The sequence below is a fragment of the Homalodisca vitripennis genome, chromosome 1 (genome assembly GCF_021130785.1).
Source record: "Homalodisca vitripennis isolate AUS2020 chromosome 1, UT_GWSS_2.1, whole genome shotgun sequence".
Classification (NCBI taxonomy): domain Eukaryota; kingdom Metazoa; phylum Arthropoda; class Insecta; order Hemiptera; family Cicadellidae; genus Homalodisca; species Homalodisca vitripennis.
In genome coordinates, this window is record NC_060207.1 from 194,336,405 (window position 1) to 194,358,508 (window position 22,104).

A 22,104-nucleotide genomic window follows, 5' to 3' on the forward strand; every position below is an offset into this window, starting at 1 on the left:
AGACTTGGAGCAATCAAATCTTAACAAATGAATAATAACGATTGTGAAATATAAAATTATATATATATATATATATATATATATATATATAATTTAAAATGTAATTAATTAATAATTTCAATATATAAAATCTTGATATCCATTTATCATATAAATCTGTATCATTAACTACTGAGCATAAGTTACACATCTATTGATTAACAATCACCACCACTTGATGGTTATTCTTAAATTTTTATCGAATGAATTTGACGCGTTTTGATATACAATTTTCTTGTGGCAAATTACATTTTATTTTAATTCACGATCATTATCTGTATAAACATTCATTTTCTTGTGCATATTCTTACCCTTCTGTTTATAATTTGAATATTTTCTTGTTCACGACTAATTTTACTACTTCGTAATCTATTTCACTAGAACTACAATAGTTGTATTCTACCATAGAATAAAATATCAATTCTCCCCTACAAGAAGATATTAAATTTGAACTTTAGGAAAAATTAAGCATAACTCCATTCTTTGTTCTAAAAAATACGGATTTAAAGTTGAAAGAAACCCACACAACACAACTTAATTTGAGATTTCCTCCACATTACTTTTACATTGCAGAATCATCGGAAAGTAGTTGGAGAACTCATCACAGCACAACAAGGAAAGGCTTAACACAACGTTTCGAGGATGGAATCTATCCTTTTCGTCAGGTGGGGGAGTTATTAGTAAATACAAAAATATAAAACAGAAAGAAGTAAAGAAGGGAAAGAAAAGAGTCCAAACATATCCAAAAGCTGCTTGGAGTCTGTTGTCACTGCAGTGAATACCCAGAAAGTTCCGAGTACCTGCATTCACTGCAGAGACAACACCTGGACTGGACTCCAAGCAGCTTTTGGCAATGTTTGAACCCTTTTTTTTCAGTTCTTTCCCTTTTTTCAATTCTTTCCTTCTTTCTGTTCTCTATTTTTGTATTGTACCTACTAATAACTCCCCCACCTGACGAAGAGGATAGATTCCAATCCTCGAAACGATGTGTTATACCTTTTGTAACTATAACGATGGCAAGTGTCCGAACTTCTGTTATCCTGTCAAACCTACCATCGTCAATAAAAAACTTCAAACTTAAAAGGAAAGGCTGAGGTATCGTCTAAAACTCTGCCATCAGTAGTGCTGCTCGACAGTATTGTAGAAGACGTTCCACAAATATCCACTACCATTGTGACTTTTCCGTTATAAATATTCTTTATTTTCTAAATTTAATAATTTATAAGGCAATATTCCTAGGCCTAAAAGCCAATAAAACCACCCACTCTGATTTTACATTTTCATTATTCCTCAAACAATTTTATTCAATGGATCCAAATAAGTATTAGGCTATAATTTAACAATTTGTAAATCACAACTGTTTTATGAATTTATAACAGTGTTGTTATTTAATAAATGGTTACCTTTTAATTTAAAATAATCTCTTTGTATTTTAATGTTTTAAGAATTTGTTATATAATAGTTTCAAGGGAAGTAGGGTATATATTTGCCGAGGCAATGCCATTTGCTCTTTATATGAAAAAAGTATTGTATAGGGCCAAAACTTGATCCCACAGGCACCACCGACCACCCCTACACGGCCTGCCTGCAAGAAGTCCTTGACCATCGCCCTTAAGCGTGCTGGGTTTTCAGTATTTCTGATGCCAGTGAACGAATTCCACAGACGACCTGCTTTCGAATTCCAACAGTGGACGTCCTATTAAAGGCTGAAGAACGGTGAGCAGGAATAGCATGAAGAGAAGGTCGTCTTCGTGAGGGTCTATGACTGACATCGGATATGAAGCTAAAATTGTCGGACAGGTAACTCGGGGATTTGACTTGAATATTGAGTATGTAAGAATGAGAGTATGATAATCACTAGCTGCTGGAAATAAAGAGAAACGTGTTCGGTGGGTCCAAGATAAAAAATAAATCTAATACAGTAATTTTAGGCTCGCTGAAGCCTGCTCGACAGCTCTACAGTCATGTCGTTTATCATTATTTTGCAATGGTTGAACTGTGGAAACACCATAGTCTTGACCAGCATAACTTTAACTTTAAGTCCCAGGTATACAGCAAAACATCAACACATGCACAAAACAAAACTCTTATATTTGTTTGGTTTCTTAACTAAATACATCTTTTTCTGCTACAATTTTTTTATTTATTTTTTTTTATTATTATTTAAGGAGAAACCGTTCCCATTTTAAGCTTTAATCTGCCCGTCCTCATGGGCCACTGGCCTGTGCGAGGATCTTATAAAACAGAATAAGGGGGAGAGTCGATACAGTACAAGGTCGATGGTACTGATAAAAAGAACAACGGTCACAGACAGGATTCGAACTTGCGCTATCTCTAACACATAAAAACAAATAATTAAAATATAGCATGATTGATTGAGATTAAAATATAAGCACTTTATTATAAAATGCTCATTATTAGGACATATTTGTAAGCATAATAAGGCCATCCATGAGTATTACACTCCTGGAAGCAATATCTTCTGGAGCTTAGAGGTGGATCCAGACAACTGATATTTCCGTAGGGATAGAGAGTAAGGTCCCATTTAGTTCCTTAAAATGATCTATACCCGTTTCTTTGTTGAGAACGATCTTTCCGCACTGCATGTCAGTAATACGGAATTATTTAAATAATAATAATCGTTTAGTAAAACAGTAATTGAAAATTGAGGGGGTGTCCCGACCCCTTGGATCCCCTCGTTGGCTATGTCCTTGATTCACAGCTGCAAAATACTGTTGCTTCGAGTATTTCACCAATAAAGTAAACAGAAACAAGATTGCTCTAGATCTCAAAGGTTCGATCCCGCACGTGCCTTGAAGCTGAAGCTACCGCCACGAAGCAGAGATCCGGCGACGATTTGTATTTAAAACGTAGGGCGGGTCGGAAGGATGACCTCACAACGATGAAATCAAGGAGTCATAGATTAATAGTATAACCGAACAATAGCAATGGCACGGGCCCGCCACCCGACCACGCCCGAAGTTAGCCGAGTGTGTCCGAACTGCTCCATTGCGCTCGAGTCTTATTGCTTCCCTCCAAGCTTTGGGTTGGCTTCGCTTCCCTTCTATGTTCCATATGTTTCAAACACATACAAACTGTAGCCATGCACAGTTTTCTATTATTTGTCGAATATTTTCACAAAAATGGTTTTTTGTGGAAAGAACTCTAGTTAAAATATCTAGGAATGAGAGATTTGGTTGATCTTAGTTATATTTTGTATTCCTAGTTATGAAAAACACCCGTCGATCTATTTAGTTGGAAAAAAAATTATAATTAAAATAATTAATATTGGGAAATTCAGTAAAAAGAGTTAAAATAAAATATTGCTTTTTTATTTCTGTTTTTAGATATCTAAAGCAAATAAGTTACACAAATAACTGATTTTTAAACAAAAAATGGTCACAAGTGTAGAGTTTTTGAGCATGTAATTGTAATATATAACATTTTAGTTTTTTATCATAATGTTTTACTCTCTAAATAAACCGTTTTGTTTATTATAATTTTTTTATGAAATTGATGTAACTCAGATTATGTTTGTTTTATATTACAGCATAGCTCACTTGTGTTTAATTAAACCTAATTTCAGGTAAAGTCTTTGTGATATAATATTACAAATTAACTAAACACTATAAAATGGAACAACTCTCCAAACCTGAAAAACTAAATGTAGATTCAAATAATCCCACTACTTAAGAAACTGTTAAGAACTTCTCTGAAGTGTCAAAGGTTGATGGAGGTAACAAACTAGCACATACCCGCGACTTCGCCCGCAATTTCTATACAGCATTCAACAGTTCAGAAGTATCAAAAGTTGATGGAGGTAACAAACTAGTACATACCCGCGGCTTCGCCCGCAATTTCTGTACAGCATTCAACTTTTCGGAAGTGTCAAAAGTTGATGGAGGTAACAAACTAGTACATACCCGCGACTTCGCCCGCAATTTCTATACAGCATTCAACAGTTCGGAAGTGTCAAAAGTTGATGGAGGTAACAAACTAGTACATACCCGCGGCTTCGCCCGCAATTTCTGTACAGCATTCAACTTTTCGGAAGTGTCAAAAGTTGATGGAGGTAACAAACTAGTACATACCCGCGGCTTCGCCCGCAATTTCTGTACAGCATTCAACTTTTCGGAATTGTCAAAAGTTGATGGAGGTAACAAACTAGTACATATCCGCGGCTTCGCCCGCAATTTCTATACAACATTCCTGTAATTGTATGAATAGCTCCCACGATTTCATTAACACTTGATCTGTATTTTAGACCAATGTAGAGAAAATCCAAACTCCATAGTTTTCTCAGTGAAAGCATTTGTGATGTAATATTATAGGATCATATGGTATTTTAAAAGTGGAATTAGTCATATATAGTTATTCGGCTACCCATTTGACATTGTTCATGATTAAGGCAACCAGACGCAAGTGTGATTAATTCTTATTTCAGGTTTTGCACTTATAATTAAAATTAATTATATTCCCAACGCAAAATTGAAGTTTTCTTTTTTCTTCCGAAAAAAATGTGTATATAGATAAAATTGTGTAGTGAGTTTAGGTTAAAAACATCAAAACTGTATAAATTATTTAAATATAGATCAAAAACTATATAATTGAAAAAAAAAAAAAAAAAAACTAAAATGAACATCAATAATGTTAACATATTTCGATACTTACATTGTGACAGTTGCCTTCCATATGTAAAGATAATACGTATATGATATAGTCAAGTTCTTGTTTCCCAATTCATGTTAACTATATCATACTATTTCCTCGGTCCTGTCTAGGAATTATATAAGTATTTATATACCTAATCAGCAGCGCATACCTCATCAGTAAGAAATGGATGCGATGTTACCTCGGGGATTTTCTGTCAAAAATTGTACTGCTTTGTGACCCTGAAGAAATAAATTAGTTTACCTTGTTGCCATAGTGTTAAAATAAGAATTGTTGTTATTTTTATTTTGCTTTCAAACTATAAATGTCCAAAAATTAATATATTGGTTAAGATTATTAAACAAGTTGTCATAATACAGTGTTTACACGTAATAGTTGAATAGATTTAACTGGATATATGAACTCACATTACACAACTTTAGAGACCTAGATGATATATTTTGCCACTTTAAGACCAGTGGGGCGTAGCCCGTAAGAATTTACGAAATAAGAATAGGCCTATGTTCATCCTAGAGACCCTAGGAATGCCCATGTAAAATTTCAGTATAATCGGTTGAGTAGTTTACGCGTGAAAGAAACACACACACTTTCTCATTTATAATATTATCAAGAATTCTACACTTTCTCATTTATAATATTATTAAGAATTCTACACTTTCTCATTTATAATATTATGAAGAAGTCTACACTTTCTCATTTATAATATTATTAAGAAGTCTTGAGAATGAATTCCAAACAGCTGAAATTGTAGTCAATTGGATGGATTGGATTGGATTGGATTAGACGTTAACGTGACCATCGATAACAGTGTGACGATATTACAGTACTCAGTGTTAGAATTTCATTACAGGAATGCTAGATAGCGTTGAAGTAACTAAATTTTGAGATTTTTTAAAATTTTTTTTATTTTTCGTAAAATATAATTTTTGTATTTATTAATAAAAAATTATATTTTACGAAAAAAAAACTTAATAAAAGTAAGTATACCTCCAAGAATATGTGTACAAAGTTTCATGATGATCGGTTAAGTCCTTCTATGTGTACATAGGTGAATGTTTAATTCTCGATGATTCTGTGACTAGTCTACAAAAACTCTACTGTAAAACCAGGTAATAAGTGTTTACTCGTCATAAACTCTTAACTCGGAAACAGCAGCTTGGGGAAAATGTTGCACAGTTTTTAGAACTTAGAATGCTGAGTAAAGAGTGTAATTTCAAATCTGTGTCGGCTGAAACAGATAGAGACGACTGTATCCGAGACGCGTTTGTAAACGGACTCATATCGCTTGAAATAAGACAGACTAATGGAAATCTTTAATATACCTCAAAAGGACTCTTATGAAGAAGCGCGTTGCTTAGAAATAGCATAGTATAATGCTAATAAGTATTAGACGCCAGCCAGCTTAAACAAGATATCCTTGTTTGTTTAACAAGGAAAATGAAGAAACTGATGAACCTCTCATTGCTGCTGCCGCTGCTCTCAAGTGTATGTCTCGCGGCTATGGCAGTCGGGGAACGTCGATAGCAGGAAATGCCGATTATGCTTACGTCCATCTTCCTTCGAGAAAGTACAATAACACTTAGCTCCTGCAGGTGATTACGATTTATCAAAGGACTCGCAAGACATGCTAATTCCAGGGCATGGCGAAGAAGAAATTACTGCGAGAGAAGGAGGACCTTACTTGAGATCAACCAGGCCTACCATCAGAAGTTAAAGACCTGGCTACCCAATACAGAATCAAAACTCAGTCAGTTATAAACTGCATTTTCCTTGTGAGAGTGGGAGCTCCTAGAGCCAGACGTATTCCAGCGTATCTCTCGGATTATAACTCAAACTAAAAAGTTGCTGAGAAGAATGTAATAGATCATATGTTAATTTGTTATCATACGTTTTATTCTCTAAGTTCTCTACGTGTATTTTATGTTAGGGCCTCGCTGAATTGTGTTTAATTAAACCTAATGTCAGGTAAACTGTTTGTGTTGTATATATTATAGTTATTTTAGAACTGTTGAACTATACTAATACATGTTGTTATCAAATTAACATCTTCACTTTTATTCTTGACCGGGCGGTTTAGAGCATTCGACATTGGTCATGTTATGGAGCTCGTAACGTTATTATCTTGAGCTTGTAATTTTGTAAACCGCTATTTAAAACTTTAATTTTAACACCAGTTTCATTAGACAAATTTTGTTTATTTACCGCCGGCACCTGTCATTGAACACGCAAACAAACCGCAAGGGCGGTTTGCCACGAGCGAACGTGCGCGGTTTGTTCGCGCCCTGCAAGAAGCCATAATAACTGTTGCTTTATTTATTACATTTGAAAATTTCCCATAAGACATTTGGACCTAGAATGACATGTTTAGCAATTAACTGGTTGCTATTGAGTAGTTTCCAAATGTTTAAAATATTTACATTTGATCTGTTTGACCAACAGTGCTTTGCATTGAAGGAGACGTAACAAAATGTTTGATCGAGTAACTGACGATTTTGCCTATAGGTGGCGACCTAGAAGAAACCCACTGCTTAAGTAAATTGAAAGCAATTTTTAAAATTTAAATTGAGGCTTTTTAAAACTAACATGTTTTAACATTTTTCACTGCAACTATTGTTGTTATAATCTTATATACATAAATAGGTATAATTTTATAAATTCTAATTTTTATTTCCATGTTTGATTATGCAAACCGACTATAGAACTTACAGTGAACATATATCATTATAACTTATTAAAAACTATATGTTCAAATGTATACAAAAATGTATGCTTAAATGTATTTAAAATCATTGCTTAGTCTCTTGTGTCTGAGCTATAGATTAATGTATGTATTATTACTGTACAGGGCTGACTCATGGACCAAAGACGTAGACAGCAAGGTCCAAGGGGTCCGGACCCCCCCAAATTTAAAATTTTTTAAATTATTCTTTTAGTAAACGATTATTATTATTATTTAAATAATTCAGTCATCTGCTGGAAGATCGTTCTCAACAAAGAAACAGATCAAGAACTTTTTAAGTAACAAAATGTGGCCTTATTCTCTACCCAGTACGGAACAATATCTGTTGTCTGGACCTCCCCTCCAAAATGTCCTGGCTACGTTCTTGTGGTGGAAGATGAGAATGGGTGAGTAGGAATATTGGCAGCGAGTGACTGTGTCACAGGGCGAACAATTACTAAATATGGGCATGATTGCAGGTTAACAAAGAATTACAGGTTATACGCAATTAAGAAATAGTTCCATCTCAGTATGAATTTTAAATTGGTTTATGTAGTTGGAAATATGTAAGTAAAATTGAGTCAGGATAGGATAAGGTTGACAAGAACATTCATTGGTGACTTGATAACGAAGGTTCCTGTGAAACACTGTTGTGCCCAATCTTTTCCCCCTTCTCTGTCACACTATTGCCGGTATGCTTGATAAAGTCACAATGGAAAAGTTGATCCCTTTTTTCGTTTTTTACTCTGTTTTAAGCCTCAATGAACCTCCCCTGGATCTGAACGTGTGATCTCTCAGTTAGAGAACCGATACTATATCCATTAGTCTACAGAGGAGGACTTGATATCTCTTGATGTAAAGCGGCTGAACCGCTTGAAAATATTCAAGAAGAAACAATATACAAGACATAATAATATCTTCCGATTCAGGTTTATGACCCACACATCACTGATGACCCCATAGGTAAGTTTCTCTTTCAAAGTACAGGCAGGCAAAGGTCACTCGAAATGGTTCTAAGAGCGAATTTCCACTCTATTACATATAAAAATGTTCAATTATGTTTCTAATAATTTTATAGTTTTTTTTAATATTCAATCTACAAATCTAATTTTTTTATTATTTTCAAACAAAAAGAGTTTCTGTATTTTTTTGTTGTAAGAAGAAATATGATTAATATCCATAAATTATTTTAACTTGTTTTATTATTATAAGAATTATTTATTGCTGAATTCTAATGTAATTAACATGTAGATGTGTCTGTGTAAAAAATATGCATGTAAAGTATGTTTAATATAATAAAAAACATTATTTTAATCAAAATTTCTCCCTCGATTAACAATGCTATAGGGTTACATATGTACAACTGTACTGCAGTGTCAATAAATGCCATTCTAAAAATAAATTAATTTCGAAAAAAAGATCATTTTTAAATTTCCAATTCTTTTAAATAGCTCCTAAAACCTAAAAAGTTTTAATATCAAGGTACGACTTTCATTACCGATATCAATAGCTCTTTTAAAAACTAAAATCTTTTGTATTTTAAGTTTGGTTTTATATTGAATGGTTGAGAAATGGCACCAAAAATAGTAATTTTTATAACATTTCGTTGTGTTACAGCGTTTTGAACTCTTGCATTTGCCGTACATAGTAAATTAATTTTTAAAATTGATCTTACTTTTTTATAACTTTTTCTCCGTTAGTTGCTGTAATTTAAGTAATTATTATTTATATAATTATCTAGGTTCTACATATTTTGGTTCAACAATTCTGCTATTCAACTAACTTTATTTAAAGATGTTCAAACTGTAATCCGTTGTTTTCCAAACAGAGTTCTACGCTGGAACTGAAGTTTTCCACATCCCTTAAGACCTCTTCTCTGCTTATTGATTGAACAGCACCCCTGATTCATAGCATCATACTGTCTCGAGTCATTGCCTTTAATACATAAACCAAATCTTTTTACCTTCCAAAGTATTAGTCCATGTACTTTAAATCCGGGTTTTGGACAGGTATGTGACTGGTCCACCTCTCCCAATCCATTTTTGGGAATATTCCTCATCCAGAGTTTTTCGCACCTTTTCAGAGGCAATTCATTGTGTAAGCACATTTCTTGGATAGTTTGTTCAGAAATATCTAACAAAAAATTGGGCAAATCGATGAAGAAATTGTTGTACATATTTCCATCCAAGTGTCCTTTGAAAGTAAACGGTCCAACAGTTCAGTTATAAACAATACCGCATCAAGTATTGAGAGTCCAAATACATTTTTTACATAAGATACTTCTACGTCGTGAGGCTCTTCAAGACTTAACCAGTGAATCTATTACTGTACTACATTTGACAAGAGATGACTTCTTTGGAATTAACAATTTAATTTGTTTCCTTTGTTACTTGTTTTGTTTGAACTTGTTTTCATTTGAATACTTCTTAATTATGTATATTACAAGTAGTAATGCTAAAGCTGTCAACACCATTACAAATAGGTTCCCTATTTACAGGGGACTTATTAGCTACATTATTACTTACATAGTTATCAGGCGTAAGATCAGAAATTAAGTAACTGTAAAACCATTCAATAAACGTCTCCTGGATTTGAGGACAACAAAAGTAGATTAGTATTACTTTTGCATTTAAATTAATAAAACCTTGAAATTCCTAAAACTATGGCTATTTGGGTTAAGAATTGTATAAATGTTATGTTAAAAATATATGAAATTGGAATAAAAAATAAAAGATAGCTGAAAAAATTAAATTTGTTACATAAATCAAATAATGTTTATTTATAATCAAACTACTGTATTTGCTTTAATATTTATGTTTACATAAAACTATTTGCTTGAGATTCTCATCCTTAAACATAAAGTATTTAGAACCTGATCCATGAGTTCCTCAACTGAGTCAAGATTCGTGATTCATGAATTCCTTCTAGTGAGTTTCCTGATTCATGATTTCAAGCATTCCTCAAACACTACCATTTCATTAAACATATATTTTTGGCAAATTATTTAGAAACTAAGTATATCCTTAAGGTAAATTATTTTAAATAAATCCGTTTAGAGGCTGAAAATAAAAATGATGTGTCAATGGATTAATTGAGGAAAAATTATCAGTAATCCATCCATAACAGAATTGGAGAGACCATTCGTTAATGATGTGATTTGAAGGGCTCATCAATCACAAGCCTATCATATCTTTTTGTATTTCATCTTCTGGTAGTTGCAGAGACTAACAACAGTAAGGATGCAGCTAACTAGAGACCAATACATCAGAAAAAGAGTCCTTAAAATGGATTGGATATCACAATTGTGCTACCACTAAATGAATCCTATGCCATTCAATTGGTCTTGAAAGAAAAGTTAACAGTATAAGGGTAGTTTAAGGGAGTTCAACCAGAAGTGTTTAGGACCATAGACATTTTAACATATAAATAGTTTAATGCTAATCTGTACAGAACACAAAAGGTACAAATCACAAACAATTGTCAAAGTGTGTGTTGTCAAGGTTTGGCACCCCTGAGGGTTGGCAGCACGAAAACACCTTTTCTACGAGTTGGCAGCCATGATGGTAACTGTAATCTTCGGAACCTCTGAAATGCAAAAAAAGTCATGAAACTAACCAAAATTTACTACTACACATTTTTTCTATAAATAGGGCAATGACATTTTTATCTTTATAATATGTGTACTATAAGACTGCATACTTTGCACAAACATACCTGATTCTGGAGAACCTTGAGGATAATGTCTGACAGGAAACTGATGACCTCTGACAGGAGGGAAAGGAGCCAGAAGTTGAGAGAGACTAACACTATGAGATAATTACAATGGGTGTATTGTAAGACTACACACTTTGCACAAACATACCTGATTCTGGAGAACCTTGAGGATGATGTCTGACAGGAAACTGATGACCTCTGACAGGAGGGAAAGGAGCCAGAAGTTGAGAGAGACTAACACTATGAGATAATTACAATGGGTGTATTGTAAGACTACACACTTTGCACAAACATACCTGATTCTGGAGAACCTTGAGGATGATGTCTGGCAGGAAACTGATGACCACTGACAGGAGGGAGAGAAGCCAGAAGTTGGGGGACACTATCAACAGGGAGTACACATAGTACAGCGACTGTCGTGTTGTTACTCTATAACAAACAGCATTACTGTATCATAATAGACAATTAATTTGATTAAAAATAATTCGAAATTTTAGATAAAATCTAGCATATTGGTGTGTTAATTTTTCATTTGAAAATTTGAGCATTTTTAAGTATTAAGATAGCACAAAAAGTTTAGTTGAAACCTGCTATATTAATCAAATATCTAATCAATGTTGATTGGTTCTTTACTGTACTTCTTCTTTATTAGTAGCATTATTATTGGGAACAAGTGCAAAATTGTGTGCATAAAAGCATTTTCCTGCCTCTCCCTAAAAAAAGTGCAAATTTGCATGAAATCTATAGATGAATTTCCCTGAAATCAGATCAAACGTCAGCCACACTAACTTTGGTAGTGGACAAAATAGGAGGGTAGCAAAAAGGTTACAAATAGCAATGCTGATTTTTAAGGGTCATATTTATTTTAGTTTGATGTACTTAAAACCAATCAAATGAAACATAAATAATAGTTAGTTGTGCATCAACCAAAAAGACTGGGAGTGACAACTAGAGCAGGTTTTTTCAGTAACAGTGTGTTGGTACAAGTGATCATGGTTCTATGATCTTGAACAGTCAACTTTGCCAGTGAATAATGCACATTTTCTGCTTTGTATTCTTGATGGAAGTGAGTAGGAATAATGGAATAATGAACAGCCAGCAAACACTAAAATAAGCCGTTCTTTGGTTCACAACACAACAATTGAGAGCCTTGATCTGTTAAGAGGTTGTACAAGGTAGGTTCCTCATGTGTTGTCCAAAGCCCACAAATAGCAACACATAAATAGTCTTGCAACTTTCCATCTTCCTGGGACTCTAAAGTCACTTTGGCAAACAATGTTTGTGAGTGACAAATTAAAACACGCAATTGATGGCTGAAGCATTTTGTACTGGATAGGTTTTCAAAATATGAAAACTATTTTGTTTTAGATGAAAAATTGTGTGGAAATAGGACACTGTGTTATAATATTAAAAAGTATCTAAAAATATACTGTTTGCAATCTAATAGTTTTTTTTAACTAACATCTTGTGATAAAATAAATAGTCGGTTAATTCCTTTTATGAAACGGTGATGATGAAATGTCAGGAACACACCTGATCCAGGGTATATTCCCTAGATAAATTGACAGTAACTCAACATGACTAGTCATCCATCATGCATCAGGCTGGGATTTATCAGTGTGTTTCGACTGGGACACTAGTTTGATTTCATTGTATTTATTGTCATTTTATTTTTCTGTTAATTTGTGTTATGTGTTTAAATTTTAAGCTTTATGACGAACCTTTAATATGATGACCTGAGGATGCCGTTGTACTGGTAAAACATGTCTCAAAGTTTAAGAGAATTTGAAGGTAAAAACTAGTCATTCCACTGTGAGAAAATTTGGGGTGAATGATAAAGAAATACAATTGTAAGACCGGAAATCTTTGCAAAAAAAGCTCAAAGATTGGTACAAGATGCAAAACACAAATAAACAATACATAAAACTTACATGAAAATCTTGTTGTAGACATAGCTAAAAATGATGAAAGAAAAGATTGAGACTATTTCACTGATGACGAAGAGTTGAGTCCAGTAGGAACTGTGGATTGCAAGCTGAAACATTGCAAAAGATTTTACACTTCATGTCATATACAGGATACTAAAGTATGTAGAAGTAAACTATTAGTTAAATTATGCGGGCTGTATACTATACTGTAGGGTGTAACCTACTCATAAAGAGACATGTCTCATTTTATTATATGATACAGAGTGGAAAAAAAGTATGGAAACGCTTTCACTAATTTTGTATGGCTTCACTTATACAAATTAAATTTTTTACATCACCACTTGTATTAAGAACCTAGTTTTTGAGACCAGTGGGGACATTTTATCTTTTCAGGGGGACGGCCCGTGAGGAGTCGGACGAAAATCTTAAATGTAAGCATAGGCCGAGTTTGGTATAAAATTAAAGGTCTAGTAAAGAGAAACTTATTACCGCAAACCGCACTTAAAAAGGTTGACCCTATCCAGAGTACGGGCCTTTTGAATTTCATAAGTAACGTTTGATTAATTATTATTTCTCCGCAATTTCACAGTCTCAAATAAACTGTTCTGACTGAAAATGACACTTTATGGAACACAATTATCCAAAAGAATTAAATTAAAAATTATCTATGTATTACAAAAAATAACCATACCTTTTAAATGAGGTGCTCAAACTGCTCTCCGAACACTTGTTGGCAATGAGCTAGTCTATTATAAAAACCTACTGCAGTCACATTTTGAAGCATCTTGGGTGTAATTCTTCTTGCTTCTTCTAATAAACGATTTGTCAGCTCCTCAATGTTGGCTGGTTTAGTTTTATACACATTATCTTTTAAGAAGCCCCACAAAAAGAAATCTAGTGGATTAAGATCCGGTGACCTAGCCGGCCACTCAACGGTACACCTGCGACTAATCCAACGGTTAGGAAACACTTCATCTAACAGATTGCGCACCCGCAAATAGTAATGGGGCGGTGCTCCATCTTGCTGAAACCATACTGCATTAAAATTTGCCCCAAGAAGAGCACGCACTGCTGGCAAAATGTTATTTGTCAACATATTGAAATAAATTTCGCCTGTTAGATTTCCATCTATCACAAACGGTCCTACAATGTTGTTGTTTATTATTCCAGCCCACATATTCACTTTCTGAGGCCTTTGTGTGTGGCCTTCTATCATCCAGTGTGGATTATGGTCGGCCCAGTAACGGCAATTATGCCTATTAACTTGTCCATTAACAAACAATGTAGCTTCATCTGAAAACAATATCGAACTTAAAAAATTTTGAATTTCGTCACACTTTCTCATCATTATTTCGCAAAATTCAGTCCTTCGATCAAAATCATCCTCTGCAAGTTCTTGGGTTAGGGTTACTTTAAAAGGGTGATACTTGTTTTTGTGTAAAACATTCAACACTGAGGTATGGCTCATATCAAGATCTTCTGCAGCCACTCTGGCCGAGGTGCTGGGATTTTCAACAAATGTTTGGAGTACATCCAAAGATTATTGTTCATTTGTAGGCCTGCCACTTCTTTCGCGATCTTTGACTGTTCTAGTTTCTTCAAATCTTTTTACTGTTTTAAACACTGTTGACTTACTAATTGGGGGTCTATCAAGAAAAGTGTCATTAAACAAATGCGCTGTTTCTTCATAGGGACGAACTAGATATCCATACCCACGCATCATAAGCAGCGTGATTCTCTCAAACTCACTAAGTGACATTGCTTTTAAAACTAGTAGAATAAAATGTAAACACTTAAGTAAAAAAATGTATAACTATCGCAGTACCTTCTAGTGAAGACTTTCAACTTTATCTTACGTGGACGAAATTATAATGTAGACTAAAAACCAAGCTGAAATTAAAAATACAAAACTGTGGAGTTTTGCTGTGACAGTACTGTTTGTATTGCCTAAACCAGTTTATGTTTGCCTGAGATAAAAGGGCTGGAGGGACTGGACCTTGACCTCATGTTGATAAGGAGTTATGGTGGTATTATTGAATACTCTCAGTTTCTTGAAGACAAGACAGGAAAACCCCTATTTACTGTTATCCAACAAATGTAGAGGTAAAAAAATTAATTTTTTGTTGGAAATTGTTTTTCAAATTTACATAACCGACATAAAACATACTACTGAAAGTAAATTAGTTACTTCACAAGACAAAATTACTAAATTTCTTTGTCATGAAATTCATACGGCCTGTACTCTGGATAGGGTCAACCTTTTTAAGTGCGGTTTGCGGTAATGAGTTTCTCTTTACTAGACCTTTAATTTGATACCAAACTCGGCCTATGCTTACATTTAAGATTTTCGTCCGACTCCTCACGGGCCGTCCCCCCGAAAAGATAAGATGTCTCCACTGGTCTCAAAAACTAGGTTCTTAATACAAGTGGTGATGTAAAAAATTTAATTTGTATAAGTGAAGCCATACAAAATTAGTGAAAGCGTTTCCATAATTTTTTTCCACCCTGTATGTATATTTGTTCAATGAATATCTTTCACATTTTTTGAAGCCATCTGGCATTCTCTTTATTACTATGAAAGCTCCAGGTTGTTTCTGTGTTTAATGATCAGATTTTTGTTTTAATTCATTCAGATGAAATCTTATCAGAGGATTGAAAGGAAACCACCATGTTTGTTATGATTTTCTTTAAGAAACTGTCATATTCATCAGCCAGACACGCCTTACTTCTTAGTGATCACGAAATAACATTTACGGAACATTTGCATATGCAATACTTGCTCAAGTCTAAATAATACTATGAATCCTCCCATGTGAAATCTCAACTTCGAAGTACCTAAACCAATAGTTGACAAATAACAAATATTTTACCGTCCATATAAACAATTCTTTCTAGCATAATATTGTAATCAGTGTCCATGTAATCTTCACAAAACACTTGTGCTACTTGACACTGTTGCTTTTTTTCATCACATTCTCAAATATTTCCAAACTCTTTGGGTGTCTGGTGGGATAGTGGGTAGTCTTCAGACTCATCATCAAGAGCTGGCAGACAACTATCTGATATTTAAAGGGTTAAATGGTGATTGTCCAAGGAAAACAACAATAATTTGCTGTTGCCATGCTGCTTCTAAGATGACATTTTGTTTCAAATACACAAAAATAGGACCTTTGTCAGAAACTACCATCATTTTTTGATGGAAGAAAAGGAATGCTAAATTCTGGTTGCTTTCGCAAGCAAATTTCCAACTGCAGTAGGAAACATTTCCCTTACAGCGAACTTTTACTTGATTATGTGAAAATTCCAGGAATTGTTTGATTCAACGTTGTATAACTTATTGTGATTCATTATTTAAAATTAAATCATCTAATTGAAGATTTTAAAGTCAGTAAATATAAAAAGTTGTTCATCATACCTTCAGGTTGACTACGATGATGATGTTGTGGAGTACAGTCACTCCAAAGGCTGCAGTATCCATGGGAGTGCTGTTACTCAGAAACACAGAGTTCACACCCAGGGTGAGAACAGGAACAAAATATACCACTAGTGAGTGCCATAAACCTGCCCAAGCACATAGAGTCAGTATCAAGTTTAGAACATTCTTACAATTAAAAGTTGTTATCTCTCTTCAGATAAAAGTAAGAACACAGTAATAAGACATTACATTACTTTACTTTTAAAAGTTAAGATGGTAATTTAATAACATCTTTTTAATTTATAGTCATTCTAAAATCACATTACTCAAAAACAGTTCATTTCTACTCAAGAACGTAGCCAGGAAAAACATTGTGGGGGGGGTCAAGATGAAATTAGAGGGCCTCCCCCGAAAACATTGAAATTTTTGAAACCTTCAAAAGAAGTAAAATAGTACTTTTTTCATTAAGTTTTTACGTCTTTGAATAGGTTGTATTGACAATATTATTGATATTCATAATTGTGGAGGCACTTCTTTAGTAGGCTGTGTAGGATTAATAATTGAAACTGATTAGACTTAAGTAGTAGTGTAATTACAAAAAGATGCTTTTTTTGTTTACAAAACACAGTGCATAATATACAATCCACATTGAGATATATAAAATAACATGTAAAACTAATATGTAAAAGAACTTTTACAGCAATAAATTTCTTCTCGACTTCTGAACCGTCTTAACTAGTACTTGGAGCTCTGGAGAAACTGATATTTTCCCGTAGTGGACAGAAAGTAAGGCAAATTCAGTCAACCGGTCAATCCCCATTTTGATCCTTAAAAAGTCTTGAACACTTTCAATGTTGAGAATGATCTTTTGGCAGTACATGTCAGTAACACTGAATTATTTAAATAATAATAACCGTTTGCTAAAACATAATACAAAAATATTGAAAAATTTGGGGGGGGGATCTGGACACCTTGGGTCTCCTTGTTCGCTACGTCCTTGCTTATACTTATTTAGTTCAAGCATAATGCCTTAATTGGATTTGAAGACTCCACATTATGAATTTTCAAAGTTGCACTTGGTTAGTAATTTATAATTTGCTTTATATGTCTAAACACAGAAATAAACAAGATAACCTTTATTATAACTCCAGTTATTGTAGCTCTACTATTTAGCCTGTAGTTAATGTTCAAACTCAGGTGTCTATACTTTTTGATCCTCAAGTAAAGAGATGTGCGCGGAGACTAACAAAACTATGCGTAAATATCAAGACACGACTCAACATTCTATATATTTGCCACTCAGAGCAAGCAACCCCCCTGCCCCCTCTAGCTGCGGTTCTGGATATAAGTTCCAAAAGTAATGACCATAGTTTATAGGATTTAAATATTGGGAGAGAGAACACAGATTATTGCATGCAGCACCATATACTGGATATTTACGAAACCAATATAGTAGTGTTGTTTGTTAATATTGTTATTTGCCATATGCTAAATGAAGATTGCAACGTCCACAACAAATATGAATCATACATTTCCGATCGTTTAATTGGGAAAGTGAAATTCTGCACATTTATTAAGTAATATGCTCTTTATAATTATTTGCAGTTTCACACTTATAATTGGATGTACACTGTCTAATTATGTTTAAAATTTTTGAGTACCTTCATTGGTTGAACTATTTATAAGTCTAACTTAACATAGAGAAAATGGTATGAATCTTTAAAACCTATTCTTTTAAAATTAAAGTAATCAAGTCACCTCCTTCGTACATTGTAATTATGCTAATAAAATACCACAAAACATAAACTTAATTTAGTTGTAATTGTTTGAACATCTAAAAATTCACAATTTTGCAACTTAGTTTTCTGGAAGAGAACCTCAAGAATCTTACAACTGGGTTCTATACATTAGAACACATACATTCTCATGTTGTCATGTGGGTAGTGAATATGGAATCAAACGGTTTCTGTCCTCTCCTCTCCCCAGAGTCACATTCTAGGTCATCTGTTCTGTACTCACCAACAGCCATCCACTGGAAGAACTGACTCCAGGACATGAGGCTGTTGTTACGGTGGAGTTTGTACAGTTCTGGCCTGGAGAGCAGCACAGAGTCAGTGTAGTTCTGCTCAAACAAAGCGTACATGACGATCGGTGATGCTGAGAATATCGTGTTGTACAGCATGAGGTACACACTCAGGTAGATGGGCTGCGGAGACTCACCGTTCAGCAAAGAAAAGTACACCTGCCGGCATCAACAAGTATTGCATAGTTTATTTTAATTTTATACAAAAGAATTGGGTTTGACTTTGACTTCATTTTTATATACAATATAAATTATTACATTCTTCGTAACGTGTAAAAATACAATTTTAATAAGTGAGCCAAAACTATGTTGTATGGCAGCAGTTTCTAAATAAATACATATTTGTCAAAAGTATAATAGGAAACTGAAGATAAGACATTAATTACAGCTTGCAGTGAATAATAAGGAATGGAAATTTTTTCAAAGGAAAAACATGAATGGTTAATGGGAAGGCCTGTTAATATGAGGCACCACTGGAATGATATTGCTCCCTACAACTTCTTTGTAACCTCAGGTCTCATATAGTCCTCAAGACTCTTTTGTAGAATCAATTGCCATTGAAAGTCAAAGTTGTACAACAATATCCCCAGAAAACCAATCCGTAGTTGCGATTTGAAGAGACTATGTAGGCTATAAAAAAGCGTTGGCCCTTGTTCCCTTTACAAAATCTAAAGCTCACATATCCTGTGCCTGATAATACACACTTAATTAAACACTTAATTAGAATTTTTTAAATTTCTGACAGTTCTGGAGCATTATGTCGGTTTGTTTAAAAAAAAGAGATACCATGCTTTGTCTCCAGCAGAATTTTGATGAGACAATCCATGTGTCTGTCTCATACATTACTTTAAAATTTAAGCCTTGTTACACATAAAAATTGAGTACATTTTACAGAAAGAAAGTATATGCAAAATTAATTCAGCTATGTATCAATACCACTTGAAAATTTTGTTTATACTGAATCAACTGATCAAGTAATTCTATCTCTTAAAACACTTTTACTGGTTAAACATAATTTTGAAGGCGTTTTAGTTCAATACTTTGGGCACATACCTGTGGTGTGATGAAGACAATGTTCTTGTAGAAGAAGTATTGCACCAAAGTGGCACCGCGGAGATAAAACCAATGTCCATGCACGAGAAGTGCACGGGCCAAACAGTGGAACTTGGCAAATCCGAAGTCCGAGCAGCGAACTGCCTGACGTCCTTCCTTGCCCATAATACCTTAGGACAGAGAGATGAAGAAAATGTAAGAACATTGTCTTCAATAGTGCAAGCACCAAGCGGAAACACATAGATACAACCAATATTCATGCACTGGAAGGTCACTAGCCAAAATAAAACTTGGCTTAAGAAATAAAACTGAAAAACATATAACTTATTCTTCTTTGTCTAAAATACAAGAGTTGATCAAGAAGTTCCAAGACTGTACGTATTTTGGAATATCTGAGTGCTGAGGAAAAGTGTGGTTGGCATAACAGATTACTGTGACTATTTCCTAGGAAAACAAGTTTTGTATACCGTTTCTTATTTTATTTGCCATGATCATCCAACTATTTAACATAACTAAGTTTAGTGTTTACCAATTTCATAAGGAATTTAGAAACTTTTGGTGAAATTAAGCAAAATCTTTAAAAACATTTTTTAAATCCTGAAAAGACTAGTCCAGACTCCTAACAACACCTGCTGACAGTGAAATGTTACAAAAATGAATTGCCTTCTGTGATGAAATCGTTGACTTACCATTTATAAAGTAGTAAAGAAGTGCAACATTTCATTTAGCTTATGCTAAGAATTTGTAACTGAAAAACTGTAGACATACAGAATGGAAGCAAAGTTTATATAGTCCAAGGATAAAAAAGAATACAGAGTTCATGGGAGCATTATTGGTATGAATAACATATATGGTGTGGAAACAAGGTCCAGCACAATGGAAAACAAAAAATTATCCAACACTAACAAAAGTTCGTCTAGTCAAATTGAAAAACAAAGTTAAGCTTGAAAACAAGGTTTACTTTCACTAGAGGGTATTGTCCACCATGAATTCCTTCCACAAGGTGCGACAATTAATCGATCTTACTACCCTGAAATCCTGAGATATCAGTGAACGGTTATTGAAAGGAAGAGGCCTGCAATGTGGCAAAGTGATAAGTGTTTTTTACATCATCACAATGCACATGTTTATTCTCTGTTGCTTATTAACAGTTATTGCATAAAATATCCCATAACTCTTGAAATAATATCAAAGATCAAAAATGATCCAAAGAAAACGATCCTCTCATTTAGATGTTGTACTCAAGTTCTCAGCTTCAAAATATTATATTAAATTATAACTCCCCAGACATTTTACTCCATAGAAGAGAAATAAGAAAGAATGTATCTGGTTACTTAAAGCTGTTAATATTTTTTGGGACTTTAATATCTTTTGCTACATTCAAGCAGTACCAATCCTCTTCGCTTCTGAATATATTTTTTAGAGTTCTAAAATATTAAAGCAGAATTGGGGCAGAAACAAAATCTATTGTGTCCAGACACTTAATTCCTTTTTTAAGAATTGACATCCTGTTTTAAAAAGGATCCCATATTCATTGACCACACTAATGTTACTAGATTTTCTATCAATATATTCCGTACTTATAGGCTTTAAAAAGACAACACTATGAAATACTAACCCAGACCAATGTTTGCCTCCTGTATCATGGAGACATCATTTGCTCCATCACCCACTGCTGCCACTATAGGTCGACCTTTGGTTCTCTTCACTAGACTCACAATCTGTGAATCACAACATCAATTAAACATAGTTTATAGAGCATAGTTAAATGTTACCAACATGTGAAAATAAGAAAGTGCAAGAAAAAAACAAATTCTCTTCAGTTTACTTCCTATTTACCTTCTGACTATAATATTTTTTTCCTTCCTTATTTATTAATTACAATGACAAAAGATGATCATATTAAGGTTTTATAAGAAGACAAGTAAAAGCAAAACATGGTTTTATCTCATATTATATCAACACAAAATATATAGTTCTTGATTCAAATAATACTTTAATAAAAACACCCAACAGTAATGTAAAATAACATAAATTATTTTCAAACTAATGTCTCTATAATATAAAAAAGCTTATAGAACAGACATTAAAAATGGTTGTCATTCCGTACTTATTTAAATTCACCCAGCAATAGATTGTGTGTAATTTCATGTGGCTCTAAATGTAATATTTAAATCAATAATGATTGATATCTTAATCCTCTAAGGGTCAGTCTTTTTCTCTCACCAGTTCAAATTCAAGAGTCTACCAAAGGGAAAAATTCTTGGTGGAAAGGGAAAACTAATTAGCTAAAAGTTGAATACTCCTAACATCTGCCTCTTGAGTTTCCTAAAATTGTTGTGAGCTGGACTTGATGGACAGTTGGGTTCGAAGCTTAGTTGGTAACAGCATAAGCGGAATGAGTCTTGACTCATGAGCTGTGCTCCACACAACTTGTTGTGTCATGTAGCCTGTGTCCTTTAAGAATTACTACCTCATCAAG

At 33.8% G+C, this 22,104-nt stretch overlaps 1 protein-coding gene across 2 annotated transcripts in view; it reads right to left on the minus strand.

Annotated features, from left to right (window-relative positions):
* Positions 1–10,838: 10,838 nt before the first annotated feature.
* Positions 10,839–22,104, minus strand: part of LOC124352980 (phospholipid-transporting ATPase IF-like) — a 29,038-nt gene continuing 17,772 nt past the window's right edge. For both annotated transcript variants that reach the window (XM_046802743.1, XM_046802744.1), the window contains exons 13-19: positions 21,241–21,343; positions 19,623–19,792; positions 18,506–18,728; positions 16,487–16,632; positions 13,075–13,178; positions 11,440–11,572; positions 10,839–11,014 (exon numbers count right to left, since the gene is read on the minus strand). In XM_046802743.1, coding sequence (XP_046658699.1) covers positions 10,925–11,014; positions 11,440–11,572; positions 13,075–13,178; positions 16,487–16,632; positions 18,506–18,728; positions 19,623–19,792; positions 21,241–21,343 — 969 coding nt within the window. In that variant the 3' untranslated portion in view covers positions 10,839–10,924. The remainder of the gene's footprint in view (positions 11,015–11,439; positions 11,573–13,074; positions 13,179–16,486; positions 16,633–18,505; positions 18,729–19,622; positions 19,793–21,240; positions 21,344–22,104) is intronic.